The sequence below is a fragment of the Kogia breviceps genome, chromosome 1, assembly GCF_026419965.1.
Source record: "Kogia breviceps isolate mKogBre1 chromosome 1, mKogBre1 haplotype 1, whole genome shotgun sequence".
In the NCBI taxonomy this organism is placed as follows: Eukaryota; Metazoa; Chordata; class Mammalia; order Artiodactyla; family Physeteridae; genus Kogia; species Kogia breviceps.
In genome coordinates, this window is record NC_081310.1 from 195,040,777 (window position 1) to 195,067,289 (window position 26,513).

The following is a 26,513-nucleotide window of genomic DNA, read 5'->3' on the forward strand; positions in this document are numbered from 1 at the left end:
CCCTGCTGTTCTCCGTCAGAAGCACTCTGCGCCCCCCACCCCCCAAGACTCCAGCCCAGGGGAGGCCGGGGGAGGCCGGAGGCGGGGGGCTGGCTGCCCCTGCCCCCCCCCCCCCCCCGCCTTCTCAGCCAGACTGCTCCTGCCCGCTCGCTTGCCCCCCTGGGAACTGGGCCAGCATCCCAGGGGAAGGTGGTCTGTGGGCTTTCCTCTGGCTGAGTCACCCGCCCAGGCCACGTCCGAAACTGCTGAGGCCGCAGGGAGGCCATGCCCTGGGAGCGGCAGCCTGGACTCTGGCCCCTCAAGGTTTCTATCTAGAACCTTCCTTAGTGGCTCCCACGGGTCCCCCCAGCTCAGGTGGCCAGCTGCAGAAGGGGAGCCCTGAGACCTCTGGCTGGCCCCCCGGACCTCTCCAGACTTCCAGGGAGTTAACCCGTCTGAGGACCTCCTGCGTGTGAGCTGGAAGGTGGCGAGTGATGAGAGGGACCCAGCCCCGGCAGACTGATCTGGAAACAGGCCACAGTGCAGTGTCCTGGGAGGGAGCAAAACCCCTGTCACGGAGGAGGCAGATGCGGAGCTGGCGGACTCAGGCCCGTTGCCGGGAGCCCAGGCACTCAGAAGGGTCCCTCGGAGCTCGGGCACGTGGCCGTGGGGCTGTCCTCCTGGCCTGTTGTGAGGCCCAGGGGGCGGGGCGGGGCGGGGCATCAGGGCAGGGCAGTGGCAGAAGCCCGCGGGTCCACTGGGGTCGCTGGTCCCTGGCTTCTCTCCGGCAGCCAGACCCAGAGAGGGCAGCCGGAGGAGCCCGGGAAACTGCTTGTGAAGGAGAAAGCGTCCGGGGGCGATGCGCCGGGGCCAGCCCGGGAGCTCAGGCTGGAGCCTGGCGGTTGCCGGAGAGCTGGCAATGCACCCGCACCGCCCTGGCCCGCCTGGCGGATTCCTGCTGCTGCTGGATGGGCAGCTGCCAGCACTAGCTCGGGCCTGCTCTGGCCGCCCCCTCTCCAGGCTGTGTGATCTATTCAGGGCCCAGACATTTCTCCTGGGGGACTAGGAGGGTGAGAGGGGGTGTCCCAGTACCCTGTCCCTTCTCTGAGACGTCGGGAGGACGAGCTCATGCTAGTATGTGCAGGGCACAAGCAGCTTATGAGATTAAGCTCTTAAAGGTCATTAGGCAGAAGAGGAGGCTGGGGTAGGGTGGGGAGGGGGCGGGGCATCGCAGAGGGAGCACTGGACCGCGCCCAGCGTCTGGGTGCTGTGGCTGCGTCCGCCGCTAACCTTGAGTGATTCCATCCCGTGTGTCTGAGCCTCGGTTTCCCACCCGTGAAGCAGGGGCTTGGAGGAGTCATTGGTGCTGCTCTCCAAACACTCCTGAGCTCTCTCCCTTCCAGGCACGCAGGAGGATTGTGTCCCCCTCGCCCTCTTTTTTCAGTTAAGCGTGACCCTGACTTGCTCTGGCCAATGAAACGTGGGCAGAAGTGCTGGGCCATTTCAGGCGGAGGCTTTTTAAGAGCTGCTTGGTAATCTTCCAGAGGCGTCTGGCCTATCAGCCTGGGCCCTGGCAGAGCCCTTGTGCCGGTCTACCAAGGAGGAAAGAAGTGTGTTGTTGTTTTGTGCCCTGAGGGTCTTGGGCCTGTTTGTTTCTGCAGCATCACCTGGCCTCTCCTGACCACTAGATAGCACCGGTGATCTCGAGCCTTTGAGGCTGAGTGGCATTCTGACTCTTGCTGGATCAGAGAAGGCTCTGTTCTGCTCACCGCCCAAGGGCTCCCCTGAAACCTTGTGTCTGGGAGCTGCTTGCCTTTCCGGTAGCTGAGAAAACACAAGTAAGGCTGCCCGCATTCCCACCCTGTACCCTGCAAGGCAGTGGCTGCCCTTTGCACGCAGGATACAAATCTCCCCACCCTTGGGTAGGCAGCCCAAGGCCCTGGTGACGGGGCTCCTGCTAGCCTCTGACCTCATCTCCTGCCACTCTTCCCTGCCCTCCACACCCAGCCCCTTGTCTCCTTTCATCACCCAGACACGCTGAGCCTGCCCCCACCTCAGGCCTTGTGTGCTGGCTCTTCTTTCTACCTGCAATTCTTCTCCACGTGGCTGAATCCTCAGTTTTCAGATGTCAGCTCAAATGTCTGTTTGACACTCCCTGTCTCAGTCTGTTCAGGCTGCTATAACAAAATATCACAGACCGGGTGGCTTATAAACAACAGCAATTTATTTCTCACACTTCTGGAGGCTGCAAGTCCAAGATCAGGGTGCCAGCACGGTCCGGTTCTGGTCTCACCAGCCCTTTTCTGGGAGCAGACTGCCAGCTTCTCCCGGTGTCCTCTTGAGGTGGAAGCAGGGAGGGAGCTCTGTGGGGTCTCTTTTATAAAAGCACTAATCCACATTCATGAGGCCTCCACCCTCGTGACCTAATCACCTCCCAAAAGCCCCACCTCCTAACACCATCACATTGGGTGTTAGGATTGCAACATACAAATTTTTTTTTGTGGGGAGGGACACAAACATTCAGACCATAGCTCCCCCTTGAAGGGTCTTCACTGACCACCCTATTTTCTTATCTTTTTAAAAATTTATTACTTATTTATTTATTTTTTTGCGGTACGTGGGACTCCCACTGCTGTGGCCTCTCCCGTTGCAGAGCACAGACTCCGGACGCGCAGGCTCAGCGGCCAAGGCTCACGGGCCCAGCCGCTCCGCGGCATGTGGGATCTTCCCGGACCGGGGCACGAACCCGCGTCCCCCACAGCGGCAGGCGGACTCCCAACCACTGCACCACCAGGGAAGCCCCTGACCACCCAATTTTACTTTCTCCTCCCTGACATGCTCTATCCCATTTTTCTGTTTATTTTCTTTACCTGAAAAAGCCTTATTTATGAATTTCTTCCTTTGCTTGTTTATCTCTCATTCCTCCCACTAGAAGGTAAGCTCGTGGGAACAGGAACCTTGTCTGACTTCTGCACTGCTATGTCTCCAGTACCTGACATATTGTAGGCCCTCAATAAAGATTTGTGAAATGAATGAATAACCTTGACCTTGAAATAGCTCCTCTGCTGAGCCCTCTGTGACCCACAGATACAGTGACCCTATTTTCTGAACAAAAACAAAGAAATTTGGGACCTACAGAGAGAAGGGCATTGTCTGTTTCTCTGGCTGAGGCCTCAGGGCACGTTTCAGCGGGGCTGGGCCCTGACATCTGTGTGGCAACCCACACCCACAGCCCCGTTGGGCCTGTCTTGGCCGGTAAAGCAACTCCAGGCTCAGGGACGTGCAGTGGTCACAACCTTCTGACTTGCAGGCAGCAGAAACCCATCTCCAACTGGATCCCATCGCTGGGGAGGCTCTGGGGGTAAGCTTGTAGGATGAAGGCAATTGCTGCAGGAACCAGGGCCTCAGGGACTGGAACCGGGGACTCAGTGCTTTTGAGGAGATTCTCCTCTTCTAGGTCCATCGCTGCTTGTTTCTGCTTCACCATTTGGTCTTATCATCTCCTTTCAGACTGACCTCCTCCTATAGCAGCCTCAGTGCCCCAAACAATCCCAGGGCAGCGTCTGATTGGCCCTGCTTGGGTAATGTGCCACCTTTGGACCAATCACAGTTGCTGGGGCCTTAGCCACATCCCCTTCCTGTGACCAGGGTGGGACAGGCTCTTGAGGGCATCATCGCCACCAGGGCCACATGCAGAACAGCAGTGGTGCCTAAAGGGGATGATGCTGTGTGACCGGGGACAAGCCGTCCACCACTGGGCTCTGGTGCTGGCTGAACCCCAGGGGGTGAGAAATCCCACGGTGACATCGATCCTGGGTGCTCAGCTAACCTGCCACGGGAGTAGGAAGGGGACCTGCCCCTTGAGATCAGGGTTTTCTTCTTGCGCATGTAGACCTGGTTTTGCCATCCTAGAGCAGCACTGTGGTGTCATGTAGCCCCTACCTAGGAGGGCAGGTGTCCCACAAGAGTAAAAGAAGGCCGGAAAATGCTCCATGCTGCACACATTCTTTTGGAGGGTGGCAGAGTATACTGAAGGTTCTGAGAAGTCCTGCAATAAAGACACATCCATCTCGTTTAGCTTTTCATCTGGCTTCTCACCTATTGGAACACAGAACTCAAGTTCTGAGCCCTGCTGCTTATGGGTTGTGTGTGACTTCTCCAAGCCTCAGTTTCCCCACCTGTGAAATGAGTGATAATACCAACCCCCACAGGGTGGTTTCCAGAGTGGAATGGAAGCAGGTCTTTGGTAAGTATCTTGTGAGCCTGAAAGCGCTGTGCAGACACCTGACCATTTTCCGGTTTAACCCGGGAAATAACACATACTCTGTTTACCTTACACAAGGTAAGTAATCCTGAGTCATTAAGATTAGGGGATGACAGAGGGAAAGGAGGTGACGCATCCAGGATTGGCCAGACGGGTGACTAATTCGAGGTGGGTGCAGAGGAATTCCAACAGCAGTGCCGTGGAGACTAAAGGCTCGGGGGCCAGGAGAACAGAGGCCACGGTGATGGGAAACGCTGGGAAGAGGCGCTGGGCAGGAGGGAGGTGCTGGCTATCACTGCTGAGTCTTTCTCAAGCCTTCTAATCAGACAGCATCACTGGCGTCCACTCCCCGAGCCTTCCTTGTCCCCCATGGGGAACTGTGCGTAGGATAGAGGTGGGTCTATGAGTTCGCTTGGGCTGCCTTAACAAACACCATAATTGACTTAAGAGAAATTCATTTTCTAGGGAAGTCCCTGGCGGTCCAGAGGTTAGGACTCCATGCTTCCACTGTGGGGGGCGTGGGTTTGATCCTTGGTCGGGAACTAAGATCCCGAAAGAAATTCCTTTTCTCACAGTTCTGGAGGCTAGATGTCCAAAATCAAGGTGTTGGCAGCGTTGGTCCTGCTGAGGACTGTGAAGGAGAAATCTGCTCCAGGCCTCTCTCCTTGGCTTGTAGATGGCTGTCCTCTCCCACGTCTCTTCACATCATCCATCTTCCCTCTACGTGGCTAAATTTCCCAATTTTTATGAGGATGGCAGTCATATTGGATTAAGGCCCACCCACAATGACATCATTTTAACTTGGTTCCTTCTGTCGAGACCCCCTCCCTCCACATAAGGTCGCATTCTGAGTTACTAAGGGTTAAGACTTAAACATAACGAACTTTGGAGAGGCACATTCTACCCATAATGGCAGGCATCCTCCCGAGTAGGAATCTCCCCCCATCTCACCAGCCCAACTCCTTGGCCAAAAGCATGTGGATTGTGGCCTCCTGGAAGAGAGATGGAGCCCGTAATTGTGTTAATTGCCACAATACCAAATCTGCAATTAATATGCCACGGGAACATAGAACAAATGCACTAATAGCACATAATTGGACCTAAACTATACCCTCAGCAGGGCCGTGCGACTGAGCTCCGCTGTTCATGCTCCGTTCCAAATTAGCAAAGACGGGCGAATTCACATCCGTTTCCCCTTCACCCTGCTCCGAGGGGAGCTGAGGGGGAAACTCGGGGAGGGGGGATGCTTGGCAGGCACCCTAGTTGGAACCCGTCCAGAGCCAGGCACCAGGCTGGCCTTTGGAGATGTGGGCAAGAGGAGGGTGTTGAAGGAGTGAGGGATCCAGAGCTTTCCACAAGTCCTGACACTGGGGCTTTGGCTGACCCCCCCCCCCCCCCAACCAGGATGGCAGAGAGTCTGGTGACTAGGGCATGACTCACATGCAAGTGGCAACTATTTTGGGCCTGGGGCAGGATGGGTTCGGCTTTGGAAACTTGAGGCCTGGTGCTGGGATCTCTCGTCCTTATTCCTGAGGTGGTGGCCAAGTCTTGGGGCAGCTGGCAACCCTCCTCAGAAGGGCAGATACAAGCTCCTCTGCCCTTTCCGCACGCAGGCCTGACAGCCTTGTGTCTCCTCGGCCCCAGGGAAAGCTTTCTGGAGCCTCCTCTGCCCGTGCTTGCCTCCTTCAGCTGCAAGGTGCCCTGCTCGGGCCTGCTGGCAGCCACAGCCGGAGCTTCTGTCCTAACACGTGGCATCCCCGGCCCAGCCAGCGCCCCGCAGAGCCTCCACCTCCTCCACCCACCACGGGTGATACAGCTGTGGAGATGAGTAGATGTTATAGAGCCCAGGACTCCTCTCAAAGTTTCGGGTATGATGCCAAACAAAACACCTCTCCAGGGCTTCCCTGGTGGCGCAGTGGTTGAGAGTCCGCTTGCCGGTGCAGGGGACGTGGGTTCGTGCCCCGGTCCGGGAGGATCCCACATGCTGCGGAGCGGCTGGGCCCGTGAGCCATGGCCGCTGAGCCTGCGCGTCCGGAGCCTGTGCTCGGTAACGGGAGAGGCCACAGCAGTGAGAATCCTGCGTACCGCAAAAAAAACCCCAAAACAAAACACACCTCTCTGTGGGTCCAGTCCAGACTCCAGCCCATTCGCAGCCATTACTACTTATCTGAATCAAGTGCCACAAACTTCAAGGAGCTGCACGCTTGGACCTGGTGTGGGAGTCCTTTCTGCAGCTACCTCCACCACCATGCGTCTGGGGCTCCCTGTCTTCATCCTTGGCCGCCCCATCTGCTTCTTCCTTCTTCCCAGCTCCTAGGTCCCCAGGGACACAGGAATGGACCGAGCCCGTGGCCTGCGCTTCAGATGGTCTTCCCTCGCCCATCTGTCCGGGCTCCTAGCTGGGCCTGTGCAGCTGGGGGGAGTAGGATTCACAGCCTCCTCAGCTGGCGCCCTCCCCTCCCCTCCAGGCCACTAGGGTGCTCCTGCCCCCCAGGGCCTGGGCAGAGGGCGAGGGAGGCCCTTCTCGCTCCAGCGCCTTCCTGCAATTTGCTTACCTGCCTTTCCCAGGCTGTGCTGGGCCTCCTGCCTGGCTCCTGCTAAGCCAGCCACAGCAGAGCTCATTAATTCTTGGGTCCTGTCTGCGGTTGGTCCATGGCTTGGTGTCGGGGAGACTGTCTGCCTCTTGACAGTCAGCTTCCTCATTTGCATCCCCTAAATCAATGCCTTCAGATACTGGAAGCCCAGCGCAGCAACTGAGGCCAGCAGGGGAGAGGAAAAAGGGCTTCCTGCTGCCCCTTGGGGCCCAGGGGTGACTGGAAACAGGAGGCCGAGGGAGGGCACAAAGAGGCAGGGGCAGAAGTCCCTCCCTAGGCCTTCCCTGGTCCTTCCGACCTGCTGGACAGGGAAGGAGGGGGCGGCACCAGCCCTGTGGCTTGCTGTGACATTCTGGGCCCTGAAGATGCCTAGGGCTCTGACCCAGGGCCAATCCTGACCATGCATCCACCATACCAGGAGCTCCCAGAGCTGGAAGAGGTATTGGACAGGACGGAGATCAGCCAAGCACTTCTGTCTGGATGCCCCTCTGACTTTTCCTGGTCTTGCGGAAACTTTCACCATCAGAGCAGTTTCCGGGAGCTAGTGATGTTGTGGGTAAGAGCTTCAGCTTTACGGCCAGACAGATCTAGGTTTGAATCCTGGCTCTACCACTGAGCTTTGTGACCCTGGGGCAAATCACTTTACCTTTCTCAGCCCCAGCGTCTTCCTCTGTAAAAGCAGGATAATCACGGTATTCATTGCGTGATTGCTGCTAGCATTGAAATCAGATAATGCACAGAATGCTTCCTGCACAGCAGACACTCACTATGTGAGTCATGCTTGTTATTTCTTGATTTCTGGGCGTGATTAATCCCTGCTCCGCAGATGAGGAAGGAGGGGAAAAAGGTATCCCTGAGCAATAAATGAGCTGGAGGCTTGAAAGAGCCAGAATTTCTCAAATCTGGCTCTTGATTTTTATTGTCATTTGCTGGTCCAGGAGAAAACACAAAAAGGCCAGAGGAGCCTCTGCTAATTCTAGGCTGCACGGTCTTGGCAAGTCACTCAACCTCTCTGAACTCCTGTTTCCCATGAGTTAAATAAAAACCCCTATGGGGGAGATTGTTGTGAGTCCCAAACGCACGAGATGCCCTTGAGAAAGGAAGTATGCTAAACAGATGCAAAATCTAAAGGTATGAAGGTAGTTATTAGAACCACCATCAACTCCTTAGGCATCTCAAGTACATTCATATACATCATCAGCACCACCACCATCATCGTGCGAGCAGTTACCACTAACTGAGCAGCTGATATGTGTCTCTGGCTGAGCTAAACCCTTTATATGCATTCTCTCGCTTGATCCTCACAATAATCTAAATGAGGTATGGGACTTCCTTGGCGGTCCAGTGGTTAAGCCTCCGAGCTTCCATTGCAGGGGGCACGGGTTTGATCCCTGGTCGGGGAACTAAGATCCTGCCTGCTGCATGTCGTGGCCAAAAAAAAAAAAAAAAAAAAAATCTAAAGGAGGTTGATGGTGATGGTGACCCTTTTACAGATGAGGAAACTGAAGCTCAGAGCATCTAGGTGGTCTGGTCTTTTCTGCTAGTAGTCGGAACCCAGGTACATCTGAAGGAAGATCGTGTGAGTAAAACAACCTTCCCATCTTTTTTAACCACTTTATTCTATAACCTCCCCCGTAATTCTAGGAAAATCATGACGGAGCTGCGGGTAGAACCCAAGTTTGGTGCTGTTTCCACTGTGCCCAAACAGTGGCCGTGTTTCCTCTGGGCAGTTTCTGCCCTCGCCTTTCCCTCCTCCCTGGAAACCCAGTCTAGTCCTTTCCATCAGCGTGTTGTATGCAGACAGGGCACATCATATTTGGCTTGTGTGCCCTCAGAGGGACCACGTTTGCCCATATGTGGTGTGTGTGTATAGCGGGGGTATGATTGGTGCTGCAGAATAAAATAGCCACCCCTCCTCTCCACGGCGCAGCAGTGAGTGGCAAGCGTGCATATCCCCTGGCAGCCCATCCAAAGAGAGGAGAAAAGGCTGTGTGTTACCTTGGGGAGTGAGGATAAGCAGGAAAGCTCAATCTCTGTCCCTTTTAGGGGTGCAAAAGTGAGCTGCCTGGCTTCCGTGTCAAGGTGAGTTTTCCTTGCCTGGAAAATCTCACCAGCCAGAGATAGCCGATGCTTCATGTGTGGGAATTCCTGGTTCCTTTGCAAATGGAGAGCTATAGAAAGCTTTGGACAGTGTCTAACCGAAACCCACGCGCCCCAACCTGACTCCCTGGAGACCACAGGAATGCCCCTTCCTAAGTCAGGGTTTCTGCCACTGCCAGAGAGACGGAAAGCCCCGAGCCATGGACAGAAATGAATAATGATAACAGCTGATGTGTGCGTTGGTTCCTCTATCCCTCACGTCTACCCAGGGAGGCGGGCACTGACTTACCTCCATTTTACAGATGGAGATACAGAGATTGGAGAGGTGGAGAACCTTACCCAAGGCCACAGAGGGAGAAACCGGTACAACTGGCAAAAATACGAAAAGGCTCACTGCCTCGCTCTTTGGAAAAGCAAAAGACTTTAAAACAACCCATCGTTAGGGGACTGATGAAATAAACTCCAGTGTGTCCGCAGGAAGGAAAACTCTTTCTCTACTCACAACACCTCTTTTTCTTTTTTTTTTTTTTAATTTTACTTTTGGCTGCATTGGGTCTTTGTCGCTGTGTGCAGGCTTTCTCTAGTTGCGGCGAGCGGGGGCTACTTTTCATTGTGGTGTGCGGGCTTCTCATCATGGTGGCTTCTCTTGTTGCAGAGCACGGGCTCTGGGCTTAGCGGGCTTCAGTAGTTGTGGCTCACGGGCTTAGTTGTTCTGCGGCATGTGGGATCTTCCCGGACCAGGGCTCGGACCTGCATTGGTAGGCGGACTCTGCATTGGCAGGCTGACTCTCAACCACTGCGCCACCGGGGAAGTCCTCTCTACTCACAACACTTCTGACACCAAATGTGTGGGTTTTCCACACCAAACAATTCTCTGATTCTCTGTGGACATCAACTGGGTGTCCTACAAATTAACGTAATCTACTAATTACCCAGAGTTAGTGCAGACCCCACGGGTTAGGGCTCAGCCCCACCTGCCCCTACTTCTTTTGCAAAACACAGGTAGTGGGTCCCCAGGTTACGCACACTTCTGTCTGACCTGGCTGTGACCCTCCCCCTTCAGTTTCAATAATTTGACATAATGACCCACAGAACTCGGGGAAACACCCGACTTACCTTTCCCAGTTTAGTATAAAGGATATTATAAAGGATCCAAATGAACAACTAGATGAAAATGTACCTAGATCAAGATCCTGGAAAGGTCCCAAGTACAGGAGCTGCCTTCTGTCCCTGTGCAGTTGGGATGCACCACTCTCTCAGCAAGTGGCTATGTTCACTGGCCCAGAAGTTCGCCGAATCCTGTAGTTCAGGGACTTTTATGGAGGCTCCGTTATGTAGGCATGATTGATTATTAGCTGAATCTCCAGCCCCCTTCTTCTCCCTGAGGTTGGGAGAGAGTGGCGCTGAAATTTCCAAGCTTCTAATCATGCCTTGGTCTTTCTGGTGACTGGCCCTCATCCTGAAACTAAGAGCCCACCAAGAGTCACCTCGTTAGAACAAAAGATGCTCCTATCACCCAGGAAATTCCAAGGCATTTAGGAGCTCTGTGCTAGGATCCGGGGACAAAGGCCAAATATGGATTTCTTATTATATTACAATATTATGCCACGTGAAGGAGTACTATGCATCTGTGAAAAGGAATGAGGACTGTTTGCACACTGAGATGGAACCATCTCCAGGATATTTTACTAAGTGAAAAAAATCAAGATGCAGAACATCTGGTGCGATATGCTGCTTGCTTTTTTTTTGGCTGCACTGCATGGTATGGGGGATATCAGTTCACTGACCAGGGATCGAACCCGTGCCCCCTGAAGTGGAACTGCAGAGTCTTTATTGCTGTGCCACTGGGGAAGTCCGTGATAGGCTGCTTTTTATCTAAGAAAGGGAGAGACATATTTAAATATTCATTTGCATTAAAAAAATCCCACAATAGAAGGATAAGCCAAAAAAGACAAAATGGTAATCTTCAAGGGGGGGTGCGGGGGACAGGAAGGAAGAGACAGGAATGGAACTAGACTTCTCTGAGCATCTTGCTTTCTAGATTTGACTTCGGACCCATGCCAATATTTAATATAATCATATAAGATTAAATGGAGGGACTTCCCTGGTGGTGCAATGCAGGGGACATGGGTTCGAGCCCTGGTCCGGGAAGATCCCACAGGCCGCAGAGCAACTAAGCCTGTGCACCACAACTACTGAGCCTGTGCTCTAGAGCCCGCGAGCCACAACTACTGAGCCCGTGTGCCACAACTACTAGAGCGCCACGCGCCTAGAGCCCGTGCTCCGCAAGAGAAGCTACCACACTAAGAAGCTGCGCAATGCAACAAAGAGTAGCCCCCGCTCGTTGCAACTAGAGAAAGCCTGTGCGCAGCAACAAAGACCCAAGGTAGCCAAAAATAAGTAAATTTAAAAATAGATTAAATGGAAATATTATAAAAGGGAAGGAAGTGGGTAGATATGGGTTTCACCCAGGTCTGTCCCACCAGAGTTCCCGCTCTTAATCACACATCGTCTCGTCCCTCATTAATTATCCCTTCTAACAGCAATGGAGTGAGCTGGCCAGGCCACCAGAAGGCAGCGATGGAGCCAGACCTCCTGGCTTCCAGGGCCTCAGGGAACCCTGGTGGTGGTGCTGGGGCTGTGCTTTTAGTCCTTTAGGGAATCCGTAATCTGTCGCTCTCATCACGATTCTCACAACCTTCTCCCGCGCAGCCCTGAAGTGGGTTTGCCCCCAAGAACATCATTAGGAGAGCGGCCACAACAATGGCCTACCTGCCTCCAGCTTGGGTTCCACAAACACTGGCCGAGCAGCACATGCTGTGTTAATAGTAATAACCTGCCCACCAGAGAAGGACTCGGCCTTCTGGCAAAGCGCCTTCCTGCACGAGCCATCATTTCATCTGTTTCTGCTCCGGACTTGGGAATGAACAAGCCGGTGAGGAACCCCACCCTGGAAGAGGAATGCCTCCCAGGGCCTCGGACAGCTGGAGGGTCTGACGTGGAGAGGCAGGCTGGCTCCAGGTTGTGGGATCCCGCGCAGGGCTTTTTTTTTTTTTTTTTTGCACCTTGGGCGTAATTTCCTGTAGGGGCGAAAGCATCGTGTGCGCTCCAACATGAAATTGAATCCCAGGTGTCCTTCTTTCTAGCAATGAGCTGAGCAAATTTTACATTTTTCTCATCTGGAACCATGAAAGTACCTTCTGGAAAGGGTTGCTGGAGGCATAAGTGATATGTCACTTCCAGGTAGAAAGCTTAGGCTATTGTTATTAGCAAAAGCCATTTCAAACGGTGCAGCACCATGGAAATTCTGTGTCCTCTCTACTTACTCCACAGAAAGGCTGACTGTACATTCAAAAGATCAAGTCTTCCTTGCCTGGCTGACAAAGCCACCTGCTCAACCTCCCAGTCACTGCCTAAGGATGGGCCTGGGTGGTGCCTCATTTCCGCCGCCCCCCATCCCCCCCCCCCCCCCGCCTCACTCCGGGGCTCCCAGAGCTGCTGCTGCTGAGTCAGCAGCTGGCTTGGCTCAGGCCAGGACCCTCTCTCCTACCCACAGCCTCAGCTTGGGTCGATCCCCATCTCAGGGCCATTTTGAGGATTAACTAATCCATCACGTGGAGACCTCTGAAAAGTGCCAATATGGCTGAGGCTATTGTCAGGCCAACCAGAGACTGAGTTCACTGGTTGCCCTGGCTTCTAACACGCTCAAGCTGAGCCTTGCAGCTGGACTTACTGTCCTATGGGCAATATCTCAGTGTGTGCAGCTTGCAGTGAGCTCTGGGGCCGCCTGCCTGCCCACCTGCCGCTGGACCTGCTTACATCTATCTGTCTCTCTGTTTCTCTAAGGGACAGAGTGGGTGAGAAGATAAAGGGATCAGGATTCCAGACACCAAAGAGCTTTAGTTTGTGTTGCTTATAGAACGGAATACATTTTCCCTCTTGGCATCAGCCTGTTGACTCAAAACATAGCTCTGAGATTATGCCTTTCTGATTTTATGTTTTGTAAATCTCCAAGGTCCCTGGAAACCTACAGGCTATGTTTTTTACTCTCTGAGATGTGATCTGCATAATAACAATAAAAAACCAACTCAGCAATTCATTTAGTTCATCACCGAGTGTTTATTGAGGACCTACTGTATGTTCAGCAGTACACTAGGAGCTCGAAGGAAAAGAACAAAGTACCATAGGTTTAGACCTATTGTATATTAGTCTCTAGGAGGCACTTTAATTGCATCGTCTCATTTAATTCTCACAGCTCTAGGAAATAGGTATCATTATCCCATTTCACAGGTGAGGAAAGAGGTTCAGAAGGTTCTGTAACTTGTCCAAGGTCATTCGTAGTAGCAGAAGCCAGAATTCCCATCCAGTGCTATCTGACGGTACTATCTGGGTCCTTCCCACTAGAATAGTGTGGAGAAGAAGAGGACACATGTGGAGTAGTCAATCAACAGCACAAAGTAGCAGATTATGAAGCCTGGATTGTTGGGTTAAGAGCATGTGGGTTTGGGGAGCGAGGGCCTGATCGTCCAGAGGACTTCCTGGAGGAGGCAGCCCAGAAAGTGCACTGGTAGGACCCGAGGCTCAGGGCAAAGGTTGGGGATGGTGTGCCATGTGACGCTGCCCCTGGGAAGGAATGAACTTGAACTCAGAGGGTGGTAAGACAGTGGGCCCTGAGGTCAGCTGGGTGGGGCCCAGGCATGAGGGGTGGGAAGCCCAGCAGAGCTGTCTGGGCCTGATGAGGTGGCAGCAGGGAGCCACTGGGAACCAGGAAGGCCCGGAAGCAATAGCAACACCCGGAGAGGATGACTCTGCAGTGCTGGTGAGAAGGAGTGGGGGGGGGCATGGCTTGGAGATGGCAGGGGCCAGGCAGGTGCCTGGGGGAGGGAGCTACCCAAGGGAGTCGAGTCCTCTTGGATTCAGGGGTGGGATGGGCAGGGGGCTGAGATGTGGAGTCTTTAGGCTTTGGTGGAGGATGACTCTGCGGGACAAAGGACAGGGAAGAGCATATTCCATCGCAGATTGCTTTGAAACTCCCTCCAAGGTCACATCACACCTCTGTTCACTGCTGTCCAAGGTCTGCCTGTGGCCTGTCGGATTAGGTCCAAATCCCTCATCCTGACATTTAAGGCACCTCACAATGGCTTCGATCTACCTTTCTGGGCTCTTCACCCACTACTCTCCTAAATAAGTCCTCTGCTCTCCACAAACTGAGTGACTCATTCTCCCAGCCTCCCAGGCTGCCTGCCCACCCTCCTTCACCCCATCCCAAGCTGGTCTCGACAAAGCCGTCTCCACAAAGCCCAACAGCCGGCCAGACCCTCTCAGCAAACAGGGCCAGGACAATCCCTGTGCTGTGAATCACCTTTGATAGCTCTTCCAGCAGAGTCTTGAATAATTAACATTTTATCGTTGTTTAACCTTTGCTGTGGGTGTCTCCTTAATGCCAGCCCTGTCCTTGAGGGCTGATCTTTTTACAGTATTTGTTTCAACTAGGGAAGTCATTTCATCTTAGTTTCCTTCTAGGGAAAATAAAGCCAGTAAAGTCGGCTCATAGGGCACAGTGCCTGGCACTCAGGAGACCATCCATGACCGTTCTGGTCCTTTCCTCTAGTGTGAGGCGTCCCCAGGGGTCGCGGGGAGGTAGGGACCCCAGGACAGGAAGAAAAGAGGAGGACCCAAGAGCCCTGAAGGGACCCTTCTTCATCCATTTGGATTTCTGCATTTCTAAGGCACCGTTAGCACCACACTAAGATCTAGAAAGGGTCACCTGCACAACCCGCCTTTAAAAACCCACAAACGGATTTCTTCAGCAAATGGAGGAATCCTGAGTTACACATTCAGGACGGACTTGGGACAAGCAAGCTCCCTCCCAGCGCTGGAACCACTGCAGCACGTGCTGCGCAGCCCCTGATTGTTTGTTTACAAAGCGCGTTTCGCTGACCTCGTCTCCTTGAATACCTTTCACGACCCCGCAAGCTCCCTCTCATCACCGCCACCTGGCAGAAGAGGGCACCGAGGTTCTGGGAGGCGACGTGACTTGCTCGAAGTGGCGCAGGGTGTTGGCGCTCAGCGGCCCTGGGCTGCACCCTTCAGCGGGGTCTGCACTCCTTGAGGTGGGGCTGGGAAGGGGAGAAAGGGGAGGCACGGGACCTGGGTAGCTCTCGCTCGGCTCCGGGGCCTGTGAGCGCGCGTGGGAATGAGGAATTGATGCTCTCGGCTGCGGCAGCCGACAGGGGCGGCTGCAGCCCCCGGGGCCTCTCCCAGCCTCTCTCGAGCCCAACCCCCGGCGCGGCCCCGCGGGCGCGCGCTCCAGGCCCCGGCGGCGGGCTCGGAGGCCCGCGCGCCCCGCCCCCGCCCCACGCCCCGCGCGCTCCCCGGGGCGCCGCGCGCGCGCCTCGCCGTCGCTCCCCTCCCCGCCCCTCCCGCCGCCACCCCGCCCCCGGCCGGGTACCCTCACCGGACCCGAGAGAGAGCGCCGCCGCCATCTTAGTTGCTGCCGCTGCCTCCAGCGAAGCACTGCCTGCGCCGAGGGGAGGGCGCCCGCGGCCCGAGCGCGCGGCCCAGCGTCACGGCGGCGGCGCCTCCTCGGATCCCGGTGCTCGCCGCGGCGCTGAGCAGCCGGCCCCGGGCCACGAGAGCCCCGCTCGGCGCCCCGCGCGTGTCCCTGCCGCTCCCGCCTCGGGCGGGCCGCGGCGCCGGGAGCCGGAGCGATGCTGCGCCGCCCTGCTCCCGCGCTGGACCCGGCCGCCTGGCTGCTGCTGGCCGGGCTGCTGTGCGGCGGCGGGGTCTGGGCCGCGCGAGGTAAGCGTCGGGGCCGGGTAGGGACGCGGGGTTCGGGGCCCAGCGCGCGGCTCTGGGTAGGGGCGCAAGAGGCTGGGGGCGCGCGCTGCAGGCGCCGGGGGTAAGCTGGCCGCCTCCATCGCACCCGCGCCGGGCTGGTGGCTGCACGGATCTGGGGGGACGTGCAGAAGGGCCGAAGCGTCGGTCAGTCTTCCTCGGCAGCGCCCGCAGGCTGGGGAGGCATCCCTGGGGTGAGATACCGGGTACGTGTGTTGTGTGCCGAAATGTGCATCAGGCCGGGGGTGCACGCACAATTTTTGGTGTGTGCTTACATAAGAGCCCACTTCTCCGCATCCTTTTCCCAGATCCCGATTATCTGCTGCTGCTCTACCGCGGACGCGGCGTCTTCGCCCTTTTCCGCCTCCTTCCAGGGTCTTTTAAACGTGTTTTCGAACGAGCCGAGGCTGAAACTTCTGGCTCCCCTCCCACCTTTTCACCCAAAGGTGAAATTGTGATGAGGTTTACGACCGTCGTCTCACCCGGTGTCAGAAATCTTCCTCTCCTCCACCCCCGACGCCTTGGTGCAGTTTTTCTGACAGTAATTTAGGTCGTGCAAAAACGAGAAACCCCTCTCTGATTCCTTAGGGCCGAAATTATTTTATGGTTACTTGGCAAAAACATATTTATTTGTGAATCGATTGTTTTGTTGTTGTTTTAACCTTCAACCGCTTAACCTTTTCAGCGTTACACGCTCTCTGATATTGACTGATCTTGCCAATGAAAAGCTTACGCATTGCAGATATATGCTTCCGAGTGGATCTTGGAATCATAAACATTTTCCTCGGCCTTGGAGCAAAGTAATCTAGGTGTAGTCTATAGAGTACTTGGATCTATCGTTCTGATTTTTTAAATCAAAAATTTTGATGGAGGGAGGGTTGATGGAAGGCCGAATGAAATGGTCATATTGCAATTTAGCAAAGCTTTTTAAAAAATTATCATTTTCTTTTTCTGAGCATGACATATCAAAAGAAGTATGGTGTTCACAAATTAAAAGGCAGGAGAGGCAAGTGCATCTTTTTTTTTTTTTAAACATCTTTATTGGAGTATAATTCCTTTACAATGCTGTGTTAGTTTCTGCTTTACAAAAGTGCATCTTTTGTTGTATGTTCCTTTCTTCACATCCAGGATGATAAACTTTGAATACTTCTTTCATTTATTTCATTTCTAACATTCTTTTGACTCTGTCAAATTCAGGTCTCAGTCACTAAGTATCTAATTGCTCTCAGTTTGATTTTACATCAAGGTGAGTTTGGAATGTTCTTTCCAGATGTGGGATAGAGGTCTCTAAGTGTAATAGATCCAAGAAAAAATGTCAAAGTTTGCTTCTCTTGGGGAAAATCCACACAGCTTAAAAATATGTGCTTGGATTGGGTATTTTGGGAACGGTACAAGTATCTTTAGTTTAGTCAGTGATAATATTTCTTGTTAAAATCCACATTTTCTTAAGTTTGTCCATTCACCTGCATTTGGTGTTCATTATTGAATTAGCAAATGGGCGAATTAATTAGCCCATTAGCATTACTGAAGATTTCAGCTATCAAATGTCTTATGGCTTGAGTCCTTTGTAATTTGCTAACTTTTTCTAAGCTTTTCTTGGTGCATTTATAATGCTTAAGAATCTTAGTCTTCCAAATAAAAACACATTTTAAACATCACTTATTCTATTGCATGTGTTGTTTTTTTTCCAGCTTGCAGGTCAGAAAAACGTCTCATGAATGTTCTATGAAATGCTAATAAAACGATTTCATTTTGAGATGCTACAAATAAATTTTGTATTTAAATAGGCAGTTTGTGGAGACACTTTCTGTGGGCTAATTGTAAAAGATGATCATTTCAACTAATACCTGAATTTTTAATCCTGCAAGACAGTGTGACATTAGTAACTGCTGTTCATTCATACTGTAGCTACCTCTAAAAATAATGGGGGAAAGATAACGTATAAACAAGTAGAGAATGTGAGGTTTTGTAATATAAATTCCATTGTGACTATTAATTCGTAGTTTTATGGAGAACCATAAATTTCACTTTAATTGTAGCTGTAGTTCTCAAAAAAAATCAAGTAAACCAAAATATTAGGAGAAGTTTCCTTGGCATGCCCTATACTGCCTTCCTTTTTCTCCAATCCGTCAGTGATCGGGAAATAGAAAACTGAAATAGAGAAAATAGAAAGCTTATATGAATATTAAATAAAAATAAATGCAATCTTGTAATGCATTTCAAAACCAATAAATAGCATTCACTGTTACTTTTCTGTTTGCACACAAACTTCTCAGTGGAGCCTCTCCTCACCATCCTGGTTGAAATTTCATCTCTCTGAACCTGAATCCTCCCTCCCATGCTTCACTTTTTTTTTTTTTAAATTTTATTTATTTATTTATTTATGGCTGTGTTGGGTCTTCGTTTCTGTGCGTGGGTTTCCTTCTAGTTGCGGCGAGCGGGGGCCCCTATTCATCTCGGTGCGCGGACCTCTCACCGTCGCGGCCTCTCTTGTTGCGGAGCAGAGGCTCCAGACGCGCAGGCTCAGTAGTTGTGGCTCACGGGCCCAGTTGCTCCGCGGCATGTGGGATCTTCCCGGACCGGGGCTCGAACCCGTGTCCCCTGCATTGGTAGGCAGATTCTCAACCACTGCGCCACCAGGGAAGCCCCCTGCTTCACTTTTTCTTTTCTCCATAGCACTTACCCCCATTCTGACATGCTCTGTTATTTACTTATTCTGTTGATTGCCTGTCTCCCCTCACTGGAACATATGCCCCAAAGTGGAAGGGTATTTTGGTCACATATGTGACCAAACAACACACATGTGTGTTGTTCACGTATGTATCCGCACACAGTAGGCACTCAGTGTTTTGTGAATGAAGGTATAACTCTGTTCCAGTTTAGGCAGCGTAGTGTTTTTACATCCTGATTTTTACCTGCCAGATAAGTGTTACGTACTGAGAAAAGCATCACCGACAGAGTATAAAGGAACTTGAATTGTACAACACGGATATAAGATTTCATTAGTAGATAATTTTTCAAGGATTCACTATGTTGATTGCAGCATTGAAGTATTAGATCATAAAAGTCTGTATCAGCCTTTGACGGCTGGAGCTCTGTGACTACCACTTCGAGTTCATTTTTCAAAAAAAAACTGTAGTTCTCAGCTTTTGGGGAAAGCTTAATTTTTTACCTTGTTTTTCACAAGCAACTTTGAGGAAAAATAATTTTATCGTAGACCTAAATATTACACTTAATTTAACATTTTTATTGCTGAAAGTAAATTTATTTCACAAGACCTATAACTGCTAAAGAAATAATAAAATATTAATTATCCTGAATGTATTCCGATTTAAGAGCTGTGACTCGCTTAACTGGAACCCTCAGTTAACTGGAATCCAGCTTTTGGCTGCATACTACTTTCAGGAAAAAAACCAAAACCAAACAGTTTCCTAGAAATTATTTTTTAAAAGAAGTTTTAGGCATTCATATCATACATTATCTGGGTCAGTACTATTTAATTTTGGGGCCAAAAAAAGCAGTTAATTAAGTTTTAAGTATGAGGAATATGACCAATAAATGAATTTTTTATGAAATATGATAACATTATTTTTGTATTGGAATTAGAAAATGCTAGAATTCCATGATACTAGTTTTAGGACTTGGTTACGCTTACTCAACCAATTCTTAATATTTAAAATGAGGAACCTGAGGGTTATTAAATATTTAAGACATGAAAGAAAAGGATTGCATTATTTTCATTACTGTTTCTGAGACAGGAAAATATAATTTTTTGGATAGAGTGTTTGCTTATAAGAGTTGAAACAAAATAGATTTGGTTATTCTGAAAATCATTGAGTCTTATTTCTCATCCCTTCTGATTAATTGAGGTTTTAGATCATTACATTCTTAAAAATATACTTTGGTCATGATTTGGTAAGAGCAGAGGCACTTAAGAAATTTATCTTTTATAATTGAAATTTAAGATATTCATTTGTGATATTAGATTTTAGTAGAGCTATTCTATCTCCAGAATGTAGATTCAAAGTTGGTGGAAATGATTTATGCAGTGTCATGTTCTTGCACTGTTTGAAAAGCCCCAAACCCTCACAAGTGACATTTTGACACCAGTAGAGGCTATGCAAAGGCCAGAGTTAGGAACCTTCAGACTATGACAGTCCTGCCCTGCCCGCATGTCAGCCTGATGCAAGGTGCCCCTTTTTCCAAAGAGTCACCACCACCTAGGAGTTGGGGCACAGCATCCAGTTGTCCCCTATTTGTTAGGTCCTTTCCTCCCTATGTTTTAGAGAGATTTTTGTTCATTTTCTCATTTAGCTGTAGGATGATATTAGATTAAAAACTTCCACAAGATCTGTTGCTAAGGCTTTTTTATTTTTAAAGTTCTAGGCAAAGATTCAATTACTTCAAAGTCATGGAATTTAGAACTTCTTAAAAACCAATAAGATACATCTGAAAGTTAACTTCTTTCTATTCCAGAACCCCAGTGAGAAGTATGCAGTGGCATGGTAGAGGAAGAAGCGTGTGTTTCTTTTTTACCTTTGGTCAGACGTGAATTTTTTTTTTCTTGGAATTTTTCTTTGTAGCAGTTATGTCTGAATTTCATTTTTTATTATTTTTGGCTGCGTTGGGTCTTCATTGCAGTGTGCAGGCTTTCTCTAGTTGCGGGGGGGTGGCTACTCTTCGTTGCGGTGTGCGGGATTCTCATTGCGGTGGCTTCTCTTGTTGCAGAGCACGGGCTCTAGGTGCAAGGGCTTCAGTAGTTGTGGCTCGCGGGCTCTAGAGCACAGGCTCAGTAGCTGTGGCGCACAGGCTTAGTTGCTCCGCAGCATGTGGGATCTTCCCGGACCAGGGCTCAAAGCTTTGTCCCCCGCATTGGCAGGTGGTTTCTTAACCACTGCGCCACCAGGGAAGCCCACGGATATGTTTTGAACTAGTCTTATTCTCTCGTGACAAGAACTGTTGTATCAAGTCTGCTACTCTTCAAGTCTACCTTGATCTGTACTTTCTGGAACTTATTGTTTTAGGGCAAAAGAAGACTTTCCTTTCCCGCATCCACTCTTTTTTAATTTGAAAAACAGGTTTATTGAAATATAATTCACATACCATAAAATTCAGCCTTTTAAAGTATGCAGTTCAATGATTTTAGTATATTCACAGAGTTGTGCAACCATCCCCAATATCTAATTGCAGCACATTTTTATCGCCCCCAAAAGAAGCCCCATATCCCTTAGCAATCAATCACTTCAAATTCCCCTTTTTCCCATTCCCCCCCGGCAACCATTAATCGTCTTCCGATCTCTGTGGATTGGCCTGTGCTGGACATTTCATATCAGTGGCATCATTATAATATGTGGCCTTTGCGACTAGCTTCTTTCACTTAGCATGATGTTTGCAGGATTTATCCACGTTGCCGTGGGTGTCGGCGCTTCATTCTGTCTCATGGCTGAATAGTATTCGCTGTGGGCTGAACGTTTGTGTCCCTCCGGAATTCGTACGTTGGAACCTAATCCCCACTGTGACAGTATTTTGAGGTGGGGGCTTTGGGGAGGTGATTAGATCATGTGGGTGGAGCCCTCGCGAATGGGATCAGTGCCCCTGTGCACGAGACCCCAGAGAGCTCCCTCGCTTCTTCTGCCACCGGCGGATACAACGGGAAGATGGCTATGAACGAGGAAATGGACACTCACCAGACACTGTATCTGCTGGCACCTTGATCTTGGGTTTCCCAGCCTCCAGGACTGTGAGAAATAAATTTCTGTTGTTTATAAGCCACCCAGTCTATGGTATTTTGCTACAGAGCCCAGAGAGACTAAGACAATGTTCCATACTATGTGGATAAACCACGTTTTCTATATCCATTCATCAGTTGATGGACATTTGGGTGGTTTTCCATTTCGTGGCTACTATGAATAATGCTGCTGTGCACACGCATGTGCAGTTCTCTTGGACGTATATTTGTGTGGACATACATTTTCAGTTCTCTTGGGTGTATAACTGGAGTGGAATTGCTGAGTCTTAGAACTCTATGTTTAACATTTTGAGGAGGTGCCAAACTGTTTTCCAGAGTAGCTGCACCATTCTACATTCACTCTTGACCTCCATAATCACTCCCAGGAGCATCTTTTTAAGTAGATACATGTTTCACAGTTGTCTAAGCGTTTTCTTATGACAGTTTTAAGTTGCTGATTTTTTTTTTTCCTGCTCTCGGGATAAATTGGCATTTCATCCAACCAACTCCTTCCTTCACCCCTATCTCCCATATCATTTCTACCCAGGACCTTAGACTTTGAGTTGAAAGGAGCTTTGAGAGGTCTGTCCTCTGCACTTAAGTAGCCTTCCCTGTAAAAGAGCCGTTTCTTCACACGTCCCTGACAATTGATCATTCAGCCTGGGCACTTGCTAGCTCACAAAGAAACCATTTTCTTTAAAACATTGTTTGGGACTTCAGTCAGCTTTCCTTAGGACTAAATCTTATCAATCCCTCAAACCTTTGCAGGTACCCAGCCGTGCAGCTCTTTGTTTCTGTCACCTCTCACTTGAAGAAAGGCTGAGAGCATCTGTGGCCAAGCATGCATCCCCCAGGCCCTGATTTCCGCCTGAGGTCTGAGGAATGAGCTAGTACAATGCTGCAGACCCAGGGATACGGGGACACCCTAGTCACAGCAGGGTCAATATCCAGGGCTTAACTTTATGAAATGAATTGTAAGAAACACTAGAATTCTTAAACTATGACTAGTTTAGAAAATGACATTTCTTCATTCATTACATTTTTGTTAATACTAATTGGCTAAAAAGTACTTTGTTAAAGTAAATTAGTTTGTCTGGTCCTTTGATTTATTCTTTAATTAAACTGTTTGTTATTTACCCTATCTTTAATTCATAGTATAAAACACTTAGAGGGCCTCCCTGGTGGCGCAGTGGTTGAGAGTCCGCCTGCCGATGCAGGGGACGCGGGTTCGTGCCCCGGTCCGGGAAGATCCCACGTGCCGCGGAGCGGCTGGGCCCGTGAGCCGTGGCCGCTGAGCCTGCGCGTCCGGAGCCTGTGCTCCGCAACGGGAGAGGCCACAACAGTGAGAGGCCGGCGAACCAAAGAAAAAAAACAAACAACACTTAGAAATGTCTTTAGAGTGAAAGTGGATTTTAAAACAGTAAAAATGAATGTCATCTTTAATACCTGCTTAAAGTATAGTGAAGACATATTTATTCTGAGCTCTTCCTAAATCTTAAAAGTATTAATACAGTACTTTCATTTTAAGGACCACCAAGAAAAAAAAAATTGAAGGTCATAAACTCAAATTGTAGATAGTGTAAAATGTGAGTGATTTGTATGAGGCTGTCTACTAAGTGGCTTTTAAAGAGCAAAATTTATTCCATCTGAAATGCAGAATCCAGTCACATTTAATTTTGTGTATCTCAGACGTAGTTAATGGTGAATATTGATAGGACCAGCTGCATAGTCAAAGTGTGGGGCTCCTTTGTTCAAAAATTATTAGGAATTTCAAGATGGCAGCAGAGCATTAAACCAAGCGTGGGACCCCGGCACGCTCAGGAAACTGGTCCTGAGTATTGATAGACTTAATGTGGCCAGAGTATTAATAGGATGTGAGCCTGACCCTGAGATTTTAGCCAGAGCCCTTGGTCCTCTGGGCACCTCTCAGATGAAGCAGCTGAGGCCCAGCCCTCCTCGGGGGCACCTCCCCACTGATGCACCCCCCTCCCACCACTGGAAGACTTATTCACTGGTGGCCTCGGGGTGGAGACTGCGCAGTCTGCCCTGTCCCCCAGCACCTGGCGAAGGACAGAGCACACTCAGGTCACAATAGACAATGCGAGCACATGGGAGGTAGAGGCTAATTGAGGAACAGGGTAGCTTTTGATTTGGGGGATTAAAGCCTTTCCGTCAAGCAGATTATATTTACCTTTAAAAAGCCTTGACTAATTCATGCCAGTTCTCTGTTACTCGTGGAATTAGTAACAAGGATAACAGAAATAATTAAAATTCTTGGGTAATCCCTAATTTTTTTTTTGCCATGCGTTTCACATGTTTATCAGAGTAGCTAGTAAGTAGCAAAATGCACTGGCTTGAATTTAATTTTCTCCCCAGGCCGCTGTCACTTTGGGCCACAGTCATGAAGAACTGTGGGAGGACTGAGAGGTGGGCAGCAGCCATTCTCAGCCTTTGAGCACCTCCTCTGCTAGTGCTGTGTGAATGCTAGGGTCCCTTGATAAACCCTCGGCCTGAATTATAAAGCCCCAAGTTGGCAAAGTTTCTGATCTTGCTTCTGAGTTGTTTGTAAATATCCCTTAATATCTGCACATGATTCCTGAATACAGCACTTTCATTTGGCAGGGGTTTTAAAAAGTCCGTGCCCAAGCGTACGAAGCCTTCTCTTGCTTAATTAAGGGAAGCAACTTGTATCTTAGAAACATTCAAAACGTAGAATGGAAAATGAATTAAATGCTTTTTTATATGAAATCTGACATTTTAAAACCTTTTCTAATTGCAGGAAGATGTACCAGTGGGATAATTTAATAACATAGCCTCTCCCCCAATTGTGACTTCAATTAATAATAACTGCAGCATTAATGCTTGTTTGATGAAATGTTTTAGAAAGGTCATAAGTGCCAGTAATTAATATATATCTGCTTATTCAGTTAATAAAGTTTACTGACTCTGTTTTTTTCTAGAATTAGTCCTTTCTGAGTATTGAAAGGTTTGATATATTTATCACTACTTTTAAAGAGTAATGCGTAAGGCAAGTATGTCTTCACTGCATTTTTTTCTTTTCTATGAAAATGGTGTCTGCTTATGTGGTCAGCGCTGATGGACAGGGTGAACCAGGGGCAATGAGAAGGCAAACATGGGCCACTCAGGCCAGGCTTCGGTTGTTTAAGCCTGAAGGGAGAAGGCTAAAAGGGTTTCCTGAAGTTTCTGCTTTATCTAGAAACTCATCTCAGGGGTATAGGAGAGCCGATGGGGATTTGGAGCAGAAGCTTTGCCTTGGAATAGAACAGCTCTGACTGTACCTGCTTATCTTTTGGAAACCCAAGTACAGACAGGTAAACTGAGGCAAGCTGGTGCAGTGGGTGGTGGTGGGACCCTGGCACCTGAGGAAACTCCCAGTGGTGGCTAACAAAAGTCAGTCCGTGTCTGGTTCTGGTCAGATTGAAATCTGGTCTCCCGAAATGCTCAGGCACATTTTATTTCTCTGAGCTCAGGTTGCCTGGGTCAGGGGAACTCAGCCCACGTGAGACTACCTCAGCTCTGTGCTGTCTTCTAGTGCCTGTTCATCAGCTGCCTTAACCTGGCTTTGTCTTGATGTATTGTTTCCTGGGACCCATTTCTGATTCCCAGATGACCTGGAAAGGCAATTCATATCACTCTATTAGGAATTCAGATTCGAACTCAAGTTATTATTTTCCCCTGGAAACACTGTTACGAACTGCTTAAAGCTCCAAAAGTGATGGTCAGAAACCAGTTTACCCGTTACGAGTTGAAAATCAGGCAAATTTGCAGTAAAACACAGCCCACACACAGCATTATAATATTAATCATTATATAAACCAACGAAATGCTGGTTCCCGTTTTGTGGTAAGTAGGTCTTGGGGTAGTAGAGCAGCTTCAAAGAATGTATGAGGCGTGTTGGCTTAGGCCTGGAGTGAAGAGGAGCCTCCAGGAAGAGAAAGGTCGAGAAGGACTAGGAGCCCGATGCTCTGAGTGACCCAGCCTGCGAGAGGAAACCGAGGCAGTGAGGCCTGTTCATTGTGAATCCCCCAAAAGAAAGAGAGGCAGCGGCAGAGAGGAGCCCCCTGGTGCCCAGGTGGCAGCACTGCCTGGGGTGGCAGGGGTGTAGCAGGCCCTCAGCAGGCGGCGTGTCAGCCACGCCAGGAACTGCCTGTATGTGCGGGTCACCCCTTCAAGAGAACACTCATTGATGTGCGTCGTTTAAACGAATGACTTAGGTCCGATGTACTGAATGTTTTTCATCAAAGAAAATTTTACTTAAGAGTTGCTATTTATCGGCTTCCCTGGTGCCGCAGTGGTTGAGAGATCGCCTGCCGATGCGGGGGATGTGGGTTCGTGCCCCGGTCCGGGAAGATCCCACGTGCAGCGGAGCGGCTGGGCCCGTGAGCCATGGCCACTGAGCCTGTGCGTCCGGAGCCTGTGCTCCATAATGGGAGAGGCCACAACAGTGAGAGGCCCGCATACCGCAAAAAAACCCCAAAACCTTTCCGGGGCTTCCCTGGTGGCACAGTGGTTAAGAATCCGCCTACCAATGCAAGGGACACGGGTTTGAGCCCTGGTCCGGGGCGATCCCACATGCCGCGGAGCAACTAAGCCCCTGCGCCACAACTACTGAGCCTGCGCTCTAGAGCCTACGAGACACAGCTACTGAGCCCGCCTGCTACAACTACTGAAGCCCGCGTGCCTAGAGCCCGTGCTCTGCAACAAGAGAAGCCTCTGCAGTGAGCAGCCAGTGCACCGCAACAAAGAGTAGCCCCCGCTCGCCGCTACTAGAGAAGCTTGCACGCAGCAGTGAAGACCCCGTGCAGCCATAAATGAATGAATGAATGAATGGAATTGTAATGGTCGGGTTCCTTTGAAAAAAAAAAAGAAAACCTTTCCTTGGGGGACTTCCCTGGTGGTCCAGTGGTTAAGACTCCACACTCCCAGTGCAGGGGGCCCATGGTTCGATCCCTGGTCAGGGAACTAGATCCCACATGCATGCTGCAGCTAA

General features: G+C 50.2%; 2 protein-coding genes and 1 long non-coding RNA gene across 6 annotated transcripts in view; 2 read left to right on the forward strand and 1 right to left on the reverse strand.

Moving 5' to 3' along the window:
• The window catches only part of CTNNBIP1 (catenin beta interacting protein 1), a 68,353-nt gene extending 58,863 nt beyond the window's left edge, over window positions 1-9,490 (forward strand). The window contains exon 4 of one of the 2 annotated variants that reach the window (XM_067017941.1): window positions 9,240-9,442. In XM_067017941.1, the coding sequence (XP_066874042.1) occupies window positions 9,240-9,364 (125 nt within the window). In that variant the 3' untranslated portion in view covers window positions 9,365-9,442. Of the gene's footprint in view, window positions 1-9,239 lie in introns of both variants that reach the window. The other variant, XM_067017937.1, reaches the window with a different exon arrangement.
• On the reverse strand, window positions 9,448-15,119 carry LOC131750337 (uncharacterized). Of its 2 annotated transcripts, XR_010837583.1 has the most exons (4): window positions 11,710-12,017; window positions 10,725-10,812; window positions 10,118-10,318; window positions 9,448-9,687 (listed from the first exon to the last, which is right to left on the reverse strand). It is a non-coding gene; the product is annotated as an uncharacterized lncRNA (long non-coding RNA). The 2 variants fall into 2 exon arrangements; XR_010837582.1 differs by lacking the exons at window positions 9,448-9,687; window positions 10,725-10,812 and adding an exon at window positions 14,879-15,119.
• A 440-nt stretch (window positions 15,120-15,559) lies between these two features.
• CLSTN1 (calsyntenin 1) overlaps window positions 15,560-26,513 on the forward strand; it is an 80,112-nt gene continuing 69,158 nt past the window's right edge. Inside the window, exon 1 of one of the 2 annotated variants that reach the window (XM_059052724.2) lies at window positions 15,560-15,738. In XM_059052724.2, the coding sequence (XP_058908707.1) occupies window positions 15,648-15,738 (91 nt within the window). In that variant the 5' untranslated portion in view covers window positions 15,560-15,647. The remainder of the gene's footprint in view (window positions 15,739-26,513) is intronic. The other variant, XM_059052733.2, reaches the window with a different exon arrangement.